Source organism: Chiloscyllium plagiosum, chromosome 8, assembly GCF_004010195.1.
Source record: "Chiloscyllium plagiosum isolate BGI_BamShark_2017 chromosome 8, ASM401019v2, whole genome shotgun sequence".
NCBI classification, from domain to species: domain Eukaryota; kingdom Metazoa; phylum Chordata; class Chondrichthyes; order Orectolobiformes; family Hemiscylliidae; genus Chiloscyllium; species Chiloscyllium plagiosum.
Window position 1 is genome coordinate 94,228,635 of NC_057717.1, and position 21,297 is coordinate 94,249,931.

Sequence of the window (21,297 nt, forward strand, 5' to 3'; positions counted from 1 at the left end):
AATAAAGTCCTCTGACAGCGTGCGAAAGCAAGAACAGGCCAAATTGCCTCTTCCTGGGCTATAGGATTCTTCTATTCTAGACACACTATCTTTGATTTATTGTCCCAGGTGAAAACTCTCCAACCTCGGAGTCTTTCAACTTTAGGGAAAGGAAATGGAGCAATTCTGGAAAAAGTCACTAGAAATAATTTCTTGAATACTGGTTCAGAAAAATTCTAGGTCTACCTTGAACAGTACATTTATCCTGTACTTAAAGATGCATGCATAACTAGTCAGAGATTTTTAACTTAACAATTATGAAGGAAAAAAAAGTACAACTCATTACAATGGACATCAGTATCAATGTACCAACCATTGGGTACTATGCAAAGAACTTGTGAAAACAAGGTGGCAAATATCAAAACAAAGGTCGATGAAACAGGAATTTCTTTTGAATTTGTCATCACCAGTAGAAACGTTACTCAGTTTTCTTGGGGATTTACAATAATTGACAAAACTATGCAAACATTATTGTGAAATGGAAATATGAAATTGTACAACCTGCCTATTGATTTACACGGGTTCAGGTATGTGCTCCTTTAATTGCAGACAGCTGGAGGATAATCATTCAACCCATACTGCCTTATCAACCATTGAGATGCAACTCAGGTTTCATGGTTCAAAAAGAGGGTTTCTATATAGTTAGATGCGGCCACAATGGTCATGATCAGTCAAGTAGCCCTGGAGATTGCCTGTTTATCAAACTAAGCCCATTACCCACCTAGCCTTCTGTGGTTTTGGAAAAGAAAAAAAACATTTTTACAATAAATTAGATGTCCTTACAAGTTTTTTTTTGTTGTAATAAAGAAGCCTTACGTTAAAATTGAAAGGAAGGGCTTCATAGGAACTGGTTCTTAAAGTGGTAGGTCAAATATGAACAGTTAGTCTGTCCTGAACAGCCTACACCTTTAAGATGAGAACACTGCACAGAAACAAGTGACCAATTGGTTTTTTTAGTAGTTCTTTTTTTAAATTCTATAAAAATATTTGCTCAAATACTGAATACAAACTTACTTCTCTTTTTCTTTGGATGTGGCTCATCGTCCTCAGATGGCATAGAGGAGCTCGGGGTGCACTCAGTTATGCTGCCTTGGCTCAGATCTGTGGGGATGTAGCACTCTGTCGGAGGCATTTTTTCTGTCTCTGGATTCTTCTGTACCGGTGAGGCCGGAAACCCCAGCTCTACTGTTTTGGGCTGCATTGGCTCCAACTTCACCGTCTTACCCCCTGGCAGAGAACACAGCTCCCCCGACAGCTCTTTAACCACAGATTTGATATTGTTTCTGATAGGTTTTGGAAGAGGGCGGTCCTGCATACAGTTCAGGGAAGCACCTGTGCCAATGTTGGGCTTCTGGCGGATCCATTCCCTCAGGGTGTCTATCGGTGAGCCGTTGATGTGCCATTCAGTCACCCCGAACTGTCTGAGATGGGCTCTGGCATGGCTGGCTAAAGCTTTCCGGTTTTCAAAGTAGTGGCCACACAATTCGCAGCAAGTATCTGCGGCTGCAGGGAAGAGACCAGGACACAAATCAACGTGTTAATGTGACTCCGGCTGTTTAGTGGTGCAGCCATCTGTTTAAGTCAAATTAATGTTCAACAGTCCTGATAGTAAAGACTGTGGTTTTCTCTGTGCTTCCTGAATTAACCATGTTACAGCACAGGATTCTAGTCAGGCCACTGAGAATGTGCCAGCACATAAACGCTTAGCCACTTAGCTCCATTGCTCTGCTCTTCTCCTTATTCGAAAAGTATTGAGTTTCCTTTTAAAATTGACTATGCTTACCCCACTGGTCTGGGTAGAATTCCACTCTGTGCCTTTTCCTCTAACTCAACCCATCCTATGCATTTTGAACATTACTCGTGAATCTCTAATCACGGTTCTGTAACTTCAATGAGAAAAAGTCCCAGGAGACAATGCTAGAATTTGAAAAAAGTACATTATAATAAATTTCAGTTTGGTTCTGGTGGGTAAAGGAAATGGCCAGTGATGTGCTAAACAGGAATGGTGGAGTACTGTAATTGAGTTGGATTCTTATGGGGGTGGGACGGGCACGAAAAGGAAACCTGCTCAGATTCCCATTCTTTCCCAAGATACAATGACCTGTACTGGAAAATATGCATGCGAGGCCAAGATTAAGTTCAGTTGCGATGCCATCCGTGGTTAAAGCTGTAGATAGTTTAGGGTTCTCCATTTGATGAATGCACTCACAGAGGACTGCGCCCACCCTTAGTCCTGTAACCCAATAAGAGTTAGTGCCTTAAGGAGACAGAGAGAAACTGGAAAAAAAAGATAAAACAAGAAAGTGTCTTTTCACAATAGTAATTATTTCAAGATTGTCTTTTATTCCACACCCTTACACAAGTGAAGTTCCCATTTATTTCTACTATCAGCTTTGACTACTCATTGGCACAATGAGAACATGTGGAATAGTGAACAATTTCACAAGAATACATGCAAGATAACAGTAGGAGGGAAGGGCAATAGCAGTATTACAATCTAAAGACTTGATCATGTTTAATGGAACGGAAAAGCTTTTTCATCAGATCTAACTGAGTTACTCCCCTTCTGGCATATTTCTTAAGTTAAGAATGAAGCAGAATTGAGCCAACAATAGAAACTCAAATCTGAGAACTTCTCCCAGAGTACAAAGGTATTCAGGTGAAAGTTCAAGATTAGCGACACATCAGAATGTAAAAGATTTGGAGCCGAGTATTGGCCAATTTTTTTCTTAACAGAAGGAAGTGAATAATACCTTTGGGATCAGTAAACCTTGTGAAGTTATTTATCTCATTGTTAATGTGTTGAGAAATTCAGAAAATTTCACCTTGTCAAATATATTTCTTGACACATCAGTATCCTTTCAGTTGTACAAGAAACCTTCTCTCCTGGAATCTGTGTAAAGCAGCCCATACTGCTGTCCTGCATTAACCGAGGGCTGAACTTCACTGTGTGTCCATGCCATTTGCACCATACAGAAAATCGCAGCAAACCACAGCATCAATGTCAATTTTGCCTCATGTAAGAAGAAATTGACATCTTTCTTAAATATTACTTTGGGAGGAAACTGAACAAGCCAACAATCCATGAAGTGGCTGAGAGAAGATTGTTAGAGTAATCTGGCTCCCAGTAACACAATTGAAACAAAAAGAACACAACTGAAACAAAAAGAACACAAAATTGGATTTAAAAAAAAACACATTTTTGTACAGAAACTATCCTTCCCAGCAGGGATCCTGGCACCACAACCTGGTTTGGCTCATACTCAATTCTAATCTCATACTATGTTGACTCTTAATACATTTACAGTGGTCTAGCAAGCCAGTTATGTAACTAAGAAGGCAGCTTATTGATTTCCTAGCATGAGTGGGTTGCACAATAAACAGCCCCACATCACCCATACCCTGCAAACAAATCTAGGGGAAAGAAAAAAAAACAAATAACCGTGAATCTTCCAAACTCGTTACTAAGATGGGTCAGGAACTGTAACAATCACTCAGAGTAAGACCTGGGCAAAAGCGCAGCATTTGCAGAGTATTGCATTTGCAATGCACTGCACCATGACTTACAGCAGGATTCCCTGCACAATGTGGTCCCCAATCTCAGCTGTGTGACTCGGAAGATGCAGAGGAGAAACAGCAAGCCACTATGCCACACCACACGGAATAGATAAAAAAAAACTAAACAATGAAGTCTGGGCATCTCTGAAAATGTTTCTTGCAAGCAGCAATGCCAGGAGGTACAGAAGAATTACTTATCTGGCAGCCAACTGTTTGGAGATAAATGTGCAGACTTATCAGACCAAAGAGAAAGCAAGAGCATTCAATCAAGTCTGACTTACCTATTACTGGACTCGTTGTCACCTTCTCCTGCGGGGACCATGTGGCCTTTGGCTTAAACAAGCCTGACCCTGGAGTATAGCTGGGTTTCAATTCTGGCGTCAGATTTCTATCATCTAGCATGGGTTTCTTTAGTGGTGCAGTTGACACAAAACCCATCGGTATCTTCTTGCCCAGTGGTGACCCAGTCGCATGTTGGGTGCTGTGCATGTAAGTTAATACTTTTCTTGCGGTGGACGTTAGGTGCTTTTGCTGCACCTCCTTGCCAGATGACTTAATAAGCGGACCCAATGACTTAGAAATTGACTTCTCCTCGTACAGGTAGTTTTCAGGCTCTCGTTGTAGCTCCCGCTGCATTGACTCATGGCTAAGTGGTTCGGGCTTTCCTTTCCTCTTCATCAGCTCTTTCAACGTATCAATTGGTGAACCATTCACAGTCCACTCTGTCACACCAAACTGCCTCAGATGTGACCTGGCATGGCTTGATAGCCCTTTGCGATTCTCAAAGTATTCACCACAAAACTCGCAGCGGACATCCTTGTTGGGTTGGTCAACTGCTACAAAACAAAAGAAAAGAAATTTAATCACTGAGGAGACAAAGGAGATGGTGAGGTGAATTTCAAGTTAAAATGGGGACAGCGATTGGACCCACCCACCAAGTTTCTCATGTCACCCAGAGACAGCAGCAGTCGCAAACATGTTAAATTTGGATGCAAGAGCCAACGTTTCTGTGTGACATACCGATTTCTCATATCAAGCATCCCTGCAGCCTCCTAAGCAAGGTTACCATTTTAGTGCCAAAGATCAGATGGTAAAATCTGTAATATGGGCATAACCAAACAATCAACTTAAGATCCAAAAACAGAGGTGGAAAATAAGGACTTTCACACCATTAAATCAAGATTCAAAGCCCAGATCCCAGGAAATAAGCTTTAATCTCCATTTACTCTCTGTTGATCAACAGCCACTTTCGGCATACACCAAACAAGTATGCTTACATTCAATCAAAACCACACTGGTTATTCATGTATCTGGTCATTAATAAAGGATTGAGAAGATTAATTTTACCAGTAGTAGTAGAAATAGCTGCTCTAAAGCTGAAAGCAAAGTAGTACAATATAGGGTTCTCTAATATTAAGAACGTACAATTTGAGATCTCTGATACATTAAACATTGAAACCTGTATAGAACTATGCATAACCTCCTCGACAATGATGAAATAGGACAGGAGACTTCTTTACATCAACATGGGCAATCAATCAATCAGTCTGGTGCTAATTAACAGTATGCCCTAAATTTCAATAAGGAACTGCCTTCCCAAATGTCAGAGAGAGTTATTGCGTTCAGTCACTGTGCTCAGCAATTTCATAAACACCAGGATCAGATTTAGCATTTGACAGAGACCTCAAGGCTGTTGTTTCAAAGGGAGTTTTTTCACTGAAGCTTCTCAAACAATTTACAGTCTCCTTCAGACGGTCACTATTTAGTTTTTGAGTTATGGCTGAATACTGTAATGCTACAAAGCAATAATATGAATGATCAGTAATTTCAAAGCTCTCCAATCAAAAAGGCAGTAAGTAAAAGGACAAGAGCCACACATCAAAATTTAAAGGGGAAATTCAAGATCCAAAGGCAAGGAATTCAACAAGTCTCAAAACATAACCTCCACATAAAAAGATTGGAAAGGCACCACTGTATCACTGATGTGGAATGGGAAATTCTAGGATATCACCTTGAAACCAGGTTTTGTCAATGCACCTTCACTAGAATAAACAATAACTTTAATGTGAATGAACAGGAACTTCCAGATAGCTCTAAAGTGATTCTCAATTCAATGTAAATGGAGCATTTGACCCAGAGGAAGAGCAAATGATCAGACTATCAAAACATCCACAGTAAAATATTTTTGATGGATACTTCTGACTACTGCCAAAGAAGGTACCCCCATAGTTCTATGAATCGTCACTCTCACTTTTTAAGCTTTCATTTATGGAATCTAAATGGTGAATTCATTCAGAGAATGGAGCACATTTCTGTCAGGAAATTTACTGCAATACTTAGGATGGTTGTAAAATCACACTTGATGTACAGTAGCACCGCGACATATGAACGACCCCGTTCACGAACAAATCGGTTTAAGAACAGGATTGTACATAAAAGTTTGCTTCAACGTAAGTACGAAATTCAAGGTACGAAAGCAAAAAGCCCGTGTGTGACCAGGTGGTTTCATTGTTCGGATTTGCTACGCGCGCTTTGAACGCAAAAGCCCTCGGGCCCCGCGTGATCTCATTCAGTTAGTCTTTGGTGCATGCTCTGTGAACAGCATTCGTTGCTGCATCCAAACATTCTTACGCTATCCGAACAATGAGAAAAATTGATTCAGTTCGCGAACTTTTCGGTTCGTGAACCGGGTCCCGGAACGGATTAAGTTCGTAAGTCGAGACACTACTGTGTACAAAAAAACGTACAATAGTGCCTAGTCTTTAATAAGTCACTGCAGAAAGATTGGGATTCTATTCATCTGAGAAAATAGTTTTTCTATTCAGCCAAAAATGCAGTTACCTTTGGGGATCTACTCTTGTAAAAATGTTAAGAACATTAGTTACACTAAGTATGAGTTCAAAATTTAAATGGGTTGCTGGATCATGGCTCAGTCATCTTTCCCTGGTGATGGCACACAGTTCTCTCAGATTGCATCAAACATCTGAGCCAGGAGCAAAGATCTTCAGCCACTATTCATTTGAAACATTTCTTTCAGATCACATGGCCAGAACTGTTTTCTTGACACAGGAAAAATGCTTGGAAGAATCCTAAAGTTTACACAAATATGTACAACTGCAACTCATAACCTGGTACCAACTGAATGTTACTTTGAAATCCAAAGCAAGTTGAACAATTGTAAGTGATTTACTTTCAGCTAGTTTATAAACCAAATTGAGGGTGAGATATGCCTTAGCTCATGAGAAACCTCAGTTTCCACTTAAAGATCAAGACAGCAAAGACTGTGGGCAAAGACCATTCCTAGTAATGCTTCTACAAGTCATGAGGCAAGTTGGCTGAGTAACTGAGCAACTTAATAGAATTTTTCAATACTTGCTAGATGAATCTTACATAATGATACCCACTTAGTACAAACGGTTAACCAAAATCACTTCTCCTTCTCAAAATAAGCAGAAAGTCCTATTCTCAGCAGAACATACGAATGTCAAAGACTTATTTCAAATTTCACTATCAAGTAGCCCTGGATACAATCATTCTTTACTAAGTCTTTAACAGGTCTTCCACTATTATCATTTACATCAAATAGTGTGACACACAAATTTACTTTATATGTGGAGAAATGTCATACTTAAACCCAAAGTTTAAGATATTAAGCCTAGAATTAAACAAGCACAGTCTGGGTAAATAGTGTGCAATCAAAGAAACTACAAGTGGAAAATCCAGAAAAGGAAATCCATCCATGGAAAGCTAAAGACCTGATATGGCTGGAGCAAATTTCCTAGAGATAAAAGGCCTTATGTGAATCAGAAATGTACAAGCTGCAGATAAAGAAAAACGGTAAAATTAGAGTCACTGAAAATCCCATATGATTGTGACATTTTCAATGAAACGGTCAAGTTAATGCCAGTCTGCTAGGCACAGTACATGTCACCAGGTGCAACAAACGGGATAGTTGCTTCAGGATGCAACATGATGGTGCATTTAATAAAATATACAACAGGGGGTCAATAAACTGAAGATGGAAACCTGCTTGACTACTATCTGTGCAATGTTCATAACTCAAACCTGTTTTTTTAAGTGCAATGCAAGGAAACAGGGACAACTGTCCTCTGGTGATAAATAATATCTATTTCAAGGAAATGTTAAGAATTGAGAATGCTCCAAAAACAAAAATATCCAAATGAAGATAATGAAACAGAGGCCAAATACAAAGTGTGGATAGTTTGATATTTCCTGATGAAGGGCTTATGCCCGAAATATCGATTCTCCTGCACCTCGGATGCTGCCTGACCTGCACCGCACTCTCGACTCTGATCTCCAGCATTTGCAGTCCTCACTTTCTCATAGTTTGATATTTCACAGGAAAACCCGAAAAGGTTGATCAGATACGTCAATGCTGGGTCAGAAAATTGGCAGCACTGGTCAATAACTGCTCAGCTAAACCACATGCCCTAATAGCAAGCAAAACATCAAATTAACTTTCCTTCTTTCAAGTACCATATTTAATATAACCAGGTCAGGTCAGAACATCGGACGTCAGGCGGCTAGAGTTGGCAGTGAAGGAGGCCCAAAGCTTGCATGCAAGTGGTCCCAGAGATGTTCTCTGAAATGTTCTGCAAGTTGGCGTCCTGTCTTCCCAATGTAGAGGAGACCACACAGAGAGTAACAAACACAGTAGATGACGTGGGTGGAAGTACAGGTAAATCTCTATTGAATATGGCCCCCCTCCCACTCTGCCAAGGACATGCAAGTCCTGGGCCGCCTCCATCACCAAACACTAGCCACCCGACGCCTGGAGGAAGAACGCCTCATCTTAAACTTTGGGACCAACCACACAGGATCAATGTAGATTTCACCAGTTTCTTCATTTCCCCATCCCCCACCTTATCCCAGATCCAACCCTCAAACTCGGCACCACCTTTTGAACTGTCCTACCTATCCAACTTCCTTCCCACCTATCCGCTCCACCGTCCTTTCTGACCTATCACCATCATCCCCCCACCTCCATCTACCTATTGCATTCCCAGTTACCTTCCCCCCCCAGCCCCATTCCCCTCCCATTTATCTCTCAGCCCCACTGTGCCATCCTCTCACTCCTGATCAAGAGCTTATGCTCAAAACACCGATTCGCGTGCTCCTCTGATGCTGCTTTTCCAGCACCACACTCTTCGACTCTGATCTCGAACATCTGCAGTCCTCACTTTCTCCTGTTCGGAACAGTCAAAACCGCATCAAAGACAATGACCATAAAATCTTAACTCAAAAAGAATACTGACAGTGACTGATGTCAAACAAATATTCACAGAAAAGCTAATGAAGGTGCTCCACTATTTAAAAAAAAGCCGACAAACTGGAAACCAAAAGAACTGCAGATGCTGGAAATCAGAAAGACAAAAACAGAAATTGCTGGAAAAGCTCAGCAGGTCTGGCAACATCCGTGGAGAGAAATCAGAGTTAATGCTTCAGGTTCAGTGACTCTTCATCAGAAGCAAATTGTCTCCTGGATCAGAAACGGTAACTCTGTTTTCTATCCTCAGATGCTGCCAGACCTGTTGAGTTTTTCCAGCAATTTCTGTTTCTGTCTTTGAAGGGAAATTTAAAATTGCTCGACACTTCCTTTTAACTGTAAACCCAGATGAGGACAATATTTTGTGTGGCTTCACAGCGGATAGCAAAGCTGCCCATAATCTAGTTTTTGCTTGCAGAAAGAATTCATAAGCTAATGCTAATCCAAATACAAAGCAAAGAGTGCGGCTCAGGACTGGAAGATAAAGATTAATTGTCTCAGTGAAAGAGGGCAAAAATGACAAGTAACCCGCAACAGGCAAAGCAGTCGGTAGGAAGAACTGTAGGCATTAATTTCTCATTTACAGCCAAAGGAAATCTAAGAATTTAACAAGCTACAGGTGCTAAATTGAAGTATCACATTTAAAATGGCTTACTTGAAATTGTACTTCTAATAAGTAAGAAAAATTGACGCAACTAAGAAATTTAAATGCAGCCCCCTGTGCTGAAATATTACATAAAAACATTCCCAACATGTCAAAATTCAGTGTACATATCAGTCTGCTAAAATGAGCAATTTGTCAACGCAAATTGGCTGTAACGCGACTGACGAATAGGGGACACTGTTTGTAAAGTGCAAACTTTTAAAACATGTGCTGGCTATAACCAACACATATAGCATCACCAACAGTTATTTTTATTGCGTGATTTTTATAAAGCACAGGGTCACACTAGAACACAACCATTGCGTTATGGAAGAATTACCCGTACTTTGGTTGAGTGACATTTTCACATGACTATAAGCTTCGTGCATTTTTGATGAAATAGATTCCTCGTCTCTCCTAACAACAGGTTAACATCCAAGGAGTCACGCCATGTTCATGCAAGATTAAATATTCAGCCTGGCAAGAATACAGCACCCAATTCCATCCTCAACTATCATCAAACAGAAATTGCTGTTGTGCACAAACTTAGAGAAGCAAACTTGGTAGATTCTTTTCCTCTGTGAAGTGATAAGGTTTCCTTTGAGATTAGCCATATCAGCACAGACCAAAGGACCTATGACATAGGAAAAAAATTCATAGAATCATAATAAAATCCCTACAATGTGGAAGCAGGCCATTAGGTCCACTGAGTCCACATTAACCCTCCGAAGAGCATCCCCCCAGACCCAACCCTCTAAACCTAGCCCTGCAACACTGTTTCCCGTGGCTAATCCATCTAGCCTGAACATCCCTTGACACTATGGGCAATTTAGCATGGCCAACTCCAAGGTGTTCCAGTTTCCACCCACGTTACAAAAGTTGTGCAGGTCAGATGAATTGGCCATGCTAAATTGCCCATAGTGTTAGGTGCATTCATCAGGGGTAAACGCAGGGAAACGAGTCTGGGTGGGTTACTCTTCGGAGGGTCGGTGTGGACTTGTTAGGCCAAAAGGTCGGTTTCCACACTGTAGAAAATCTAATCTAATCAATTCCCCCAACCTACATATCTTTGGAGTGCAGGAGGAAACTACAGCACCCACAGCAAACCCACGCAGACACTGGGAGAATGCCCAGACTCCACACAGACAGTCACCCAAGGCTGGAATCGAATCCGGATGCCTGATGTTGAGAGGCAGCAGTGCTAACCACTGTGCCACCCTATGAGGCCATTTAGCCATTGAAACCACATTGCCGATCAATTAGAAAATGGCTGATCTGATAATATTCAATTCCACTTTCTTGCCTTTTCCCCATAATCCTCGAGGAATGGAAATCAATTGCAGCCTTAAATATACTTAATGACCTTGACAACTATCTACAGTAAAGAACTGCACAGATTCACCATCCTCAGAAAAAAATCCTCAACCCTGCCTTAAATGGATGATTTCTTACTCAGCATCTACCTGTCAAATCCCCTAAGAATCTAGAATGTTTCAATAAGGCCTCCTCTCTTTCTAAATTTCAATGAGTCTTAGCCAAACCTACTTAACATCTCCCATAAGAAAATCCCTCCATGTGGAGAATCAATCTAAAGAACCATCTCTGGACTGCATCTGATAAAGTACAGTTGCTTCTGCTATAATGCGCATTTCTTCAATGTGAATTGACTTAAACTCGATTGAAGAATTTAGACTGCTGTTTGCGGAACACTAACTTCCTTTACCTGTATTGGCTATAACACAATTCCAGCCCCATTAATTTAAATGGAGCGGCTATTGTGCAATTTTCTTATAACGCAAGATTGTAAGAGAACGGAACTACTGCATTATTTCAGAACTCACTGTACATCTTTACTTGGATTAAGGGGGTCAAAACTGTTCAGGGTTCCAGCTGTGGTCTGACTAGTGACTTGTTAGCAAGACTACCCTATTTTTATACTCCATTCCCTCTGAAATAAAGGCCAGTATTCCAACTGCCTTTCCTAATACTCACTAAATTCATAATGCTTTTGAGATGTATCCATGAGGACTCCCAAATCACTCCATTGCTGCAGCTTACTGCAGACTTTTCCAATTTGAATAATGGAAAATTCTTCCTGCCAAAGTATATAACCTTACATTTTCCACATAGTATTTCATCTGCCAAGCTTCTGTCCACTCACTGCTTTCCAGTTCCCTCTGTAAGCCCCTTTTGTCATCCCTAACATTTGCCTTCCCACCTACTTTTGTGTCATCTGCAAACTTGGCTATAGTCACTAATATGTATTCTAAATAATTAAGAACAAAGCACTGATCGCAGTTCTTTCCACAAATTACAAGGTGCCATTTTGAAAATACCTCCTTTATCGCAACTCTGTCTTCTCATAGTTAGCCCATCTTATATGCAAATAAAACCACACCCAACACCATGGGCTTTTATCTTATTGAGTAGCCTTATGTGTAGTAACTTATCAAATCCAACAACTCTCTCTTAAACTGCATGACAATAGAATGCAGATGCACAAACCAAAGTTTTCTTCAGCTCTAACCATATTTTCTTCAATTCATGCAGTAAGGGCTTTTCCAAAAGGCTGGACTTTATTTTTTGGAACTTATTTTCATTAAAAACACTTTTAGATTCCTTACGTTGGGGTGCAATTATTGCCTGAGAGATCACTTAAAGGTTAATCTACAACTCAGATATACAGGATGTTTTATCAAATGACAGTTACATTGCTTACTTCTGAAATAAATTGCTCTACATGCCCCAAGGACTTAGCATGTTTCACTGTGACACTTGGTACACTATCTGATGCAAATCATTACTGTTATCACATGGGATTCTGATGTGTGCAAATTGCTGCTGTTTCTCTCTAAAAAGTGACAATGTTCTGAAGAATACTGTTTCAGAATATCCCGGTATGTGGAAGGCACTGGGCAATACAAACTCTTCTCACGTGCTGAGTTGAAAAAGGCCAAATTCTTGACTAAGAAATGACTATGTTTGTACAACCAGAAGGAATGCTTCTTGGGCACCTCAGTCAACTGCATTTAGTAAAGGAAAACGTGTAAATATCATCTTGCAACAATCAAACTCAATATACAGTAAATATATCAATTATAACTGCCTGAAGGATATGTTGAAAGACTTCAAACACGTACTGATCAAGCTAATAGTATATCAGACATAAAAAGCTAAAGATTGCATGCGTACATGAGGTCAGCTGTATCTGACTCAGTCTGGTTTGCATAATGAGAGGAACAGAGAATTTAAACTAAATAGTGGGGGACAAGGGCTCAAATCTGAAAACGTGTGATAAATCAATAAGAATAAGAAGATAAAGAATACAGATAAAGCAAGAAAGAAAGGTATTAATGTGGGAAATGATCAGCAGGAGTAAAGAGTACAAATCTAAGATTAAATCAACAGATAAGACAAGAGGTTTAGAAACATAAAACAATGGGTTAAACTCAGAGCTTTGTACCTGAATTCAAATAGCATTTGAAACAAATATTTATCGCTAATTGGGCTAACAGTTCATAACTATTATCTAATAGCTTCTAAAGATTATAAGAGGTAGCGTTTTCACAAAGAGGATGTTGCGTGTATGGAATGAGCTGCCAGAGGAAGTGGTGGAGGCTAGTACAATTACAACAATTAAAAGGCATGGGGGGGGGGGGGTGTTAGAGGGATATGGGGCAAGTGCCGGCAAATGAGACTCGATTAGTTTAGGATATCTAGTTGGCATGAACAAGTTGGACTGAGGGGTCTATTTTCGTGCTGTATATCTCTCTGACTGGCTTTAAGAAAACAGACTGGGACTAATGAATAAATGCAGCAAACTATGAAAAGTTGGAGAAATTATTCTGTTAACTGACAATGACAGTCACACAGAGGGGAAGTAACACCTTTGGGAGTGAAGAACAGCTCCCCAAACTGTAACCATACGGGAGGTCAGAGCATAAAAGAAGAAAAATTGGAAGCTTCCCAAAAAGGTAATTGATAACTATGGGGAATTTTAATCTACATAGTGACTGAAAAAGTTAGGTGAGCAAACGTTGCTTAGGTGAAGAATTCCTGGAATGTTTGAGATATTTTGGCAGAACAGCATGCCCTAAACCAAGCAGAGAGCAGACTATTTTATACCTAAGAGTAATTAATTACTCTTCGGTATAAATTAATTAATTAATTACAGTTGGATTCAATTTGAAGAGATGTGGGTCCAAGATAAGCGCTTTAATCTTAAAATATGGGCAATTATGAGGGCATGAAAGCAAAGCTAACTGAAGTGAACTATGATAGGTTGATAGAAATGTAGTAGCCAGTATTTAAGGGGATATTTCAAAATACAGCAGATACATTTCAGCAAGAAAGAAAATTGCAAGGAAAGATTAACTCAAGAACTTAAATATACTACCAAACTTAATGAAATAGCATATACTCACACAAAGCTGATGGCAGGCCAAAGTCTGGACAGAATATAAAACCAGCAAAGATTGACTAAAATATTAATAAAGAAGGAAAAATTAAGAGCATGAGAGAAAGATGCGAGAAATATGAAAACAAATATTAAGTTTCTATAGATAAGAAAATAGTTATAGTGAGTATTGGTCCTGTAGAAACTGAGCCTGGGGAATTAATAATGGAAAATAAAAAAGATGGCAGATGTCAGATCAACCATGATCCTTTTGAATGGGCGAGCAGGCTCAAGGGGCCAAACAGCCTGCTCCTGTTCCTATTTCCTATGGTCTTACAAGTTCAACAGGTATTTTGCAGGTAGCCCAGAGATAGCTGTAAATCAGGAAATGGGGGTGGGGGAGGGGGGGTGCGGGAGAAGAGTGGAGAGTAAGAAAATTACAATAGTCAGGGAAGGCTGCCAAACAGATTGTTGGAGCTGCGGGCTGTTAAGTCCCTGGGTCATAATGAATTTCATCCTAGAATATTAAAAGAAGTGGCTTGTGAAATAATTAATCCATTGGTTCTAATTCCCAAAAAAATATTGTTTCAGAGAAAACAGTACTCAAAAAGGAAACCATAGGTCGTTAGTTTAATATCAGTCATGGGGAAGATGTTAGAAGCTATTAAAGGTGTGCTGACAGGGTGCTTACAAAGGTTCAAGATAATCACAGAGTCAATGTGGTTTTGTGAAAGGAAAATCACAAAGTTTTTTGGAGGTCTCTGATGAATTAAGTGTACTGTGGATAAAGGGGATTAGTGCCGCACTTAATGTTTCCAGAAGGCATTTGGTACGTTGCCATATCAAATGAGTATTGTCAAATATAAAGACACGGTGTAGGGGCTAACACATGGACATGGGTAGAAGATTGGCTAACCAACAAGTCACTTTTTTTGACTGGCAAGATTTGACAGTAGTATGGCACAGGGATCAATGCCAGTTTCAACATTTTATAATTTAAATAAATGATGTGGATGAAGGTCTCAAAGGTATGTTTGCTGATGTTGTCCATGTTTGAGGACAGTATAAGGAGGCTATAAAGAAATAGACTCAGTGAGCAGGCAAATCTCTGGTAAATGGAGTATAATGTGAGAAAATGTGATACATCTTGGCAGAAGAAGTAAAAAAAATACATTTTACCAAAATGGCGAGAGACTGCAGAGCTTCTGGGTGAAAAGAAATCAGAATGTCCCAATACACAGAATCACAGAATTACAATTAGGAGGAGATTGCTTGACTCATCATGTCTGTATCAGCTCTCTGAATGAACACTGAATTAGTGCCATTCTCCTGTCTTTTCCCCATAACCTTGAATATTGTTTCTATTTTGAAAGTCTTCTTGAATGCCTCAATTGAACCTGCCTCCACCACACTTCCAGGAAGAACATTCCAGACTCTCTCAACTCGCTTGACTGTATCTTTCTCACATCACATTTGCTTCTTGCAAGTTACTTTTTCTCTGTGCTCTCTGGTTCTCAACCTTTCTACAAGAGGATGTTTATCCCAAACTACCCCTTGATTATGAAAAATTCTATCAAACTACCTTTTGGTTGTCTCTTTTTAAAGGAAAATAAATCTAACTTCTTCACACTATCCTCATAGCTGATGTTTCTCACTCCTGGAGCTAATCTTATGAACCTCTCTACATTCCAACCAATACAGTCACAACAAAAACAGAAATTGCTGGAAAAGTTCAGCAGCTCTGGCAGCATCTGTGAAGAGAAACTGCAGTTAACGTTTCAGGTTCAGTGACCCTTCCTCAGCACTCAACTCTGAGCAAGGGTCACCAAAATGTTAACGTTGATTTCTCATCATAAATGCTACCAGACCTGCTGAGCATTTCCAGCAACATCTGTTTTTGTTTTGAATTTAACAAGAAAGAAAATTCCAAGGAAAGATTAACTCAAGAACTTAAATATACTACCAAACTTTACCAACATGTGCAGTTTTTTTCAATTTTTACAATGCATTTGCATCCTTTCTAAAGTATGGCACCCAGAACTGCATGCATTACTTCAGCTGAGGTCTAAGTAGTATCTTAGACAAGATCAGCAAAGCTGTTTTTTATTCATTTATGGATGCAGATGGCATTGGCTGTGACAGCATTTAATGCCTGTCCCTAATTGCCTTTTGGAAGGTGTTAGTGTGCTGCCTTTTTGAACTACTGCAGACCATTTGGTATCAGTAGACCCACAATGCCATTGAGATGGAGCTCCTGAATTTTGAACCTGCAATACTGAAGAAATAGTAATATATTTCAATGTCAGGATTGGGGCGTGGATGACTTAAAGAGGAACTTATAAGGTGAAAGTGTTCCCACGTAAGTGCTGACCCTGCCTTTTTAGTTAGATGTGGTAGTAGATTTGGAAGGTGCTGTCTAAGGAACATTGGTGAATTTCTGCAGTTCATCTTGTAAATGGCACACACAGTTGCTACTGAGTATCAGTGGTGGTTGCTTGTAGATATGGTACCAATCAGGTGAGTTGTTTTATCTTGGATGGTGTCAATCTTGAGTGTTAAGGTGTTCTCATCTAGGCAGGTGGGGGATATTCTATCACACTCCTGACTTGCACCTTGCAGATGGTGGACAGACCTAGAGGAGTCAAGAGGTGAATTATGATGCTGGATTCCTAGTCTCTGAACTACTTTTGTAGCCACTATGTTAAGATGGCTAACCCAGTTCAATTTCTGGTCAATAGCAACTCCAGGATGCCAATGATGAAGGATTCAGTACTGCTAACAACATTGAATGCCAAAAAACAATGGGTAGATTCTCTCTTGTTAAAGATAGTCATTGCTGGCATTTGTATAGTACAAATTTTACTGGATGTAGGTTTGCTCGCTGAGCTGGAAGGTTCACGTTTAGACATTTTGTCACCATTCTAGGTAACATCTTCAATGAGCCTCCGGACAAAGCACTGCTGATGATTCCTGCTTTCTATTGCCCTGCTTTCTCCGGTGAGTCCAGAGGCTCACTGAAGATCACCTCAACCTGAGCTACAAATCTTCTCAAAACTCGCTAACAAATTTTACTTGCTACTTCTCAGCCCAAGTCTGGATATTGGCCAGGTCATGTTGCATATGGACATGAACTGCTTCAATATTTGAAAAGTCACAAATGGTGCAGAACTTTGCACCCCCACTTCTGACCTCATAATAGAGGGAAGGTCATTGATGCAGCAGCTGATGGTGACTGAGCCCAGGACATTACCCTGAAGAACTCCTGCAGGTGTCCTGGAATTGAGATGACTGATCTCCAACATCTTCCTTGTCGCCATGTATGGCACCAACCTTCTTTCTCCTGTACTCTGCCCTCTTTATAAGAAAGTATACAGCATCCAGGGCTTTAACTGCTCACCTTACCTGTCTTGCCATCTTTACTGACTTAGGTACACATACACCCAGCTGCTCCTGCACATTTTTTAAATGCGGTTACCTCCATGGTCTTTCTACCAAAATGCCCTGTCTAATACATCTTGACATGGAACTTCATCTGCCTCCTATCTGCCCAGTGCACCAAATGGTCAATCATTGTCTTCCTCACCATTTCCAATGCTTCCACAATCTTTGTTTTTATCATCCATGAACATTGAAATTGTCCCCTGCAGTCCAGGATTACAGATATTTGTTAGAAAAAAAAGGCCTTAAGAATATCCGTTCTTTATTATTCTTTGTTCCCTATCCGTCAGCCGGTTTAGCATCCATGTTGCTACTGTCCCACTTGTTTCATGAGCTGTAACCTTCCACACAAATCTGTTAGCACTGTATTAAGCCCTTTTGGATGTCTACATAGCCACATCAACTACATATCTGTCATAGCTCTGTTACAAATATAAAACTCTACAATAAACTCCAGCAAATTAAACATTATTTTCCCTCAGGAAATCTGTGCTGGTTCTTCTTTATTAACCTTTTCTTCCATGTGGCTGTTAACTCTATCCTAAATAATTGTTTCAAAATCATTTCCCAACCACTGAAGTTAAACTGATTGATCTGTAATTGCTAGGGATACATTTCATACAGCAGATAATTAAAAAAGAAAATAACGTGTTATTGTTTATTTTAAAGGGCACTGAATTCAAAAGTAAGTAGTTATGCTTTGATTATACAAGGTACTGGTGAGACGACATCCAGATTCATGTTTATAGTACCGGTCTCCTTATTTAAGGAACATTCTAAATATATCAGTAGTTTTTCAGAGAAGATTTACTAGATAAATATCTGAAGAAGGTGTGGGCTATCATATGAAGGAAGGTTTGACAGGTTAGGCATGTACCTATTGGAGTTTAGAAGAATAAGAGGTGACTTGAGAACATCCTGAGGGGGCTTGACAAAGTAGACATGGAAAGAATGTTTTTTTTCGAAATTTGGGATCTCTAATTTAAAACAGAGATGAGGGCATTTTTTGTCCACTCAGAACCAAGGTCATTGGAACTTCTTCCTCAAAAGGTGGTGGGAGCAAAGTTGTTGAATACTTTTAAAGCAGAGGTAGACAGATTCTTGATAAACAAGGGGTGAAAGTTTATCGGGGTAGGCAACGATATGGAGCAATCTGGTAGATAGACCGAGTAGCTTATTCCTGCTCCTAATTTGTAGAGAAGCTGACAACCACTTGCAGTCTCTTAAAGTTCCTATTGCTGGGAATGACATTTTGTAAGATGTTAACATATGTTCTTAGTGAGAGACAATAAGATCCAAATCACGTATCAAAAGTTGTGGGCATCCTGCTAAGAATTAAAGCAAGCCCAACTGTCAGGTAAAAATGACTTTACCTCACAGACAGAGGGCTACAGCCTAATAGCAAATATGAACTCAAAGGCAGCAAACATCTTTCTCAATCTACAAGAATGCATAGATCGTCTCACCAGTGCTCTTCATTAGTTGCTGACATTCCCCTTTAACCAACAGTACTTTGAACCACAGAACAGTCTAAAGTTCCATAATAAAAATCTGATACATGAACAAATTGCAGTCTTTGAAGGCCACTTTACATCATTTGTGTTCTTAATTAGCTGTTCTCAAAGAGGATGTTGGTTTCAACTCTTCAAAACTGGGTTCTGTGCATAACAACAGGTAATTCACCCATTGCCCCAAGTACACACTGTAAAGCCCAGAAATCCCAGGTGGTCATTTACGTTAACCAGCTTTGATTGAGCACGTTATACTGATCATTCTTAAAAGTTCACTGTGGGGAAGGATGAGAACTATAACTATAGCACAAGCTCTGCCTACACCTAATGAAAGATAGCAGCAGTGCTATTTGCCAACGAAAGCAAAAGAGGAGACAGGCAGTCTGAACTTGGTCTCACAATGCATTTCAAATTACACAGTTCTCATGATGGCAGAAAAGTTTTTTTGGAAAAAAGGAACAAGGTTCCAAGATTTAACCCAATGGATAGACATAGTCTTAAGTGTCACATAGAAGTAAACCAATGGAAGACTAGGGTTATACAATAAGCCCTGTAAAAGCAAACACATTGAAGACTGCACATATTTTATGAAATAATAAAGGCATGCACCATCAGAGACACATCTGGAAGTACTAAGCATAGATGATAACCATTAAGAATTAACTTCTCCTCTAACATTGTTTTTTTAAAAGTTGTGTAATGGTTCAGAAGAAGTCCATTTGCTTTCTAATAAAATTGGACCACACACAGTAGGGTATACATTATTTTTAAAAAGCTGCTTACATTTCAGGCATTCAGATTTTAAGGCTCCATGTACTACAAGAAACACTAAAATGTGCCAACCCTTCAGGACTCAGGAGAGAATGGCAAGGAGGAAAAGCACATGTGACTTTGGCCACTGTTCTGTTTGGTATGCTTCCGGTAATGTGTTTTTTCTGCTTGGCCATCAGGTGATGCCACTGAGCAATCCAGATAGATATTAATTGCTGCAATTTGCAGCAAAAAGGAGGGGCAGTGAATACAGGAGGTTAAACAATTAAGAACAGCAATAAGATAGATTCATATAACCATAAAACTCAATCATTACCTGAAGCCTAATAATCTTATTAGCCAGCAATATTTTACAGTATATACTGTAAATGCTGTTTTATTGCACATACAAACTCTAAATTCTAACTGACTTTTTAGAATCATTTTCCACTATTTCCAACAGCATAATTGTTCAGCTTTTTTCACTAACTAAGGTAATCACAAAACTGTCGCATCAACAGAAAAACCTACTTAAACGAAGAGGTGAGGTATCTTCGCTGGATGACCACATTTGTTCGGATAAATAACTGCTGCTCTTCAGCAAGGTTGCTGATTCCTCAGGATTATACTCTATTGTGAAGTGCTCTTGTTTCACCTTTTTCAGTGGGGTCAGCTTCAGTTTTTTCAGTGGTGGAGGGGAGAAAAATTGCCCCTGAACCTTTTTCGGCACTAGTGATCCTGATGGAACCTGCCCGACAGATGGAATGGTCAGGCTAAACTTGGATGATTTACCCGGAGAGGGCGAGAAGGGTTCACTCTGCAGGGCCTGCAATGATGCTGGCTTTGAGGGCATTTTGAGCTCAGGTGTGAGAGGCGAGTCGAGAGGATGCATTTTCCTTTTCATAAGCTCCTTCAATGTGTCTATTGGCGAACCGTTAACTGTCCATTCAGTCACCCCAAACTGCCTCAGGTGTGACCTTGCGTGACTCGACAGCCCCTTGCGGTTCTCAAAGTAATCACCGCAAAATTCACAACGCGTCTCTTTGCTAGGCGCTGAATCAATTGCTGTAAATGAAACAAAGGGGAAATTGCAATGAACATTTTTTAACGGTTTCCCCATAAACTGAAAGTGAAATTCTTTGGCCCACTTTAGGTTTCCTTATGCCATAAGCTTTTCCTTGCCCGACAAGGTTCAACCAGGACAATGCTGCTTCTAGGCATGGGGAAAATGGCTTGGGCTACTATCATTCCTAAAGGTGTACAACTCAGCCTTCATTTGCTGCATCTAGCTTGACATGGCTTTGTAAGGGTATGGGTCACATCTATGCACCGCTATATTACTATAACATGGTTACCAGGCCACCACTGCTCACACACTCCCACCAAAACCAATTGCCTACCTGTTTAAGCCCCAACACTTATCTACAGTGATAGAAACAACCTTTTAAGTCTACTTCCACAGAGAACATAACATCCTGGCAGCTCAAGTAAATAATGATTTTTCACATACGTGAGACTAAGCCATGTGAATTTGACAACACGTACTAGAAAACTATCAAAATGTGAGGGAACCACCATGGCAAAATCTGACTCGCTTAAGATCCAATTTCACCTAATATCCAGACATGTACACTCATTTGCAGAATCAATAGCCCAGAACTGGAATCCAGTTATG

General features: G+C 40.0%; 1 protein-coding gene across 1 annotated transcript in view; it reads right to left on the reverse strand.

Moving 5' to 3' along the window:
• Positions 1-21,297, reverse strand: part of LOC122552357 — a 145,600-nt gene that overhangs the window by 32,403 nt on the left and 91,900 nt on the right. The window contains exons 12-14 of the mRNA XM_043695107.1: positions 20,154-20,687; positions 3,879-4,433; positions 1,054-1,542 (exon numbers count right to left, since the gene is read on the reverse strand). Coding sequence (XP_043551042.1) covers positions 1,054-1,542; positions 3,879-4,433; positions 20,154-20,687 — 1,578 coding nt within the window. The remainder of the gene's footprint in view (positions 1-1,053; positions 1,543-3,878; positions 4,434-20,153; positions 20,688-21,297) is intronic.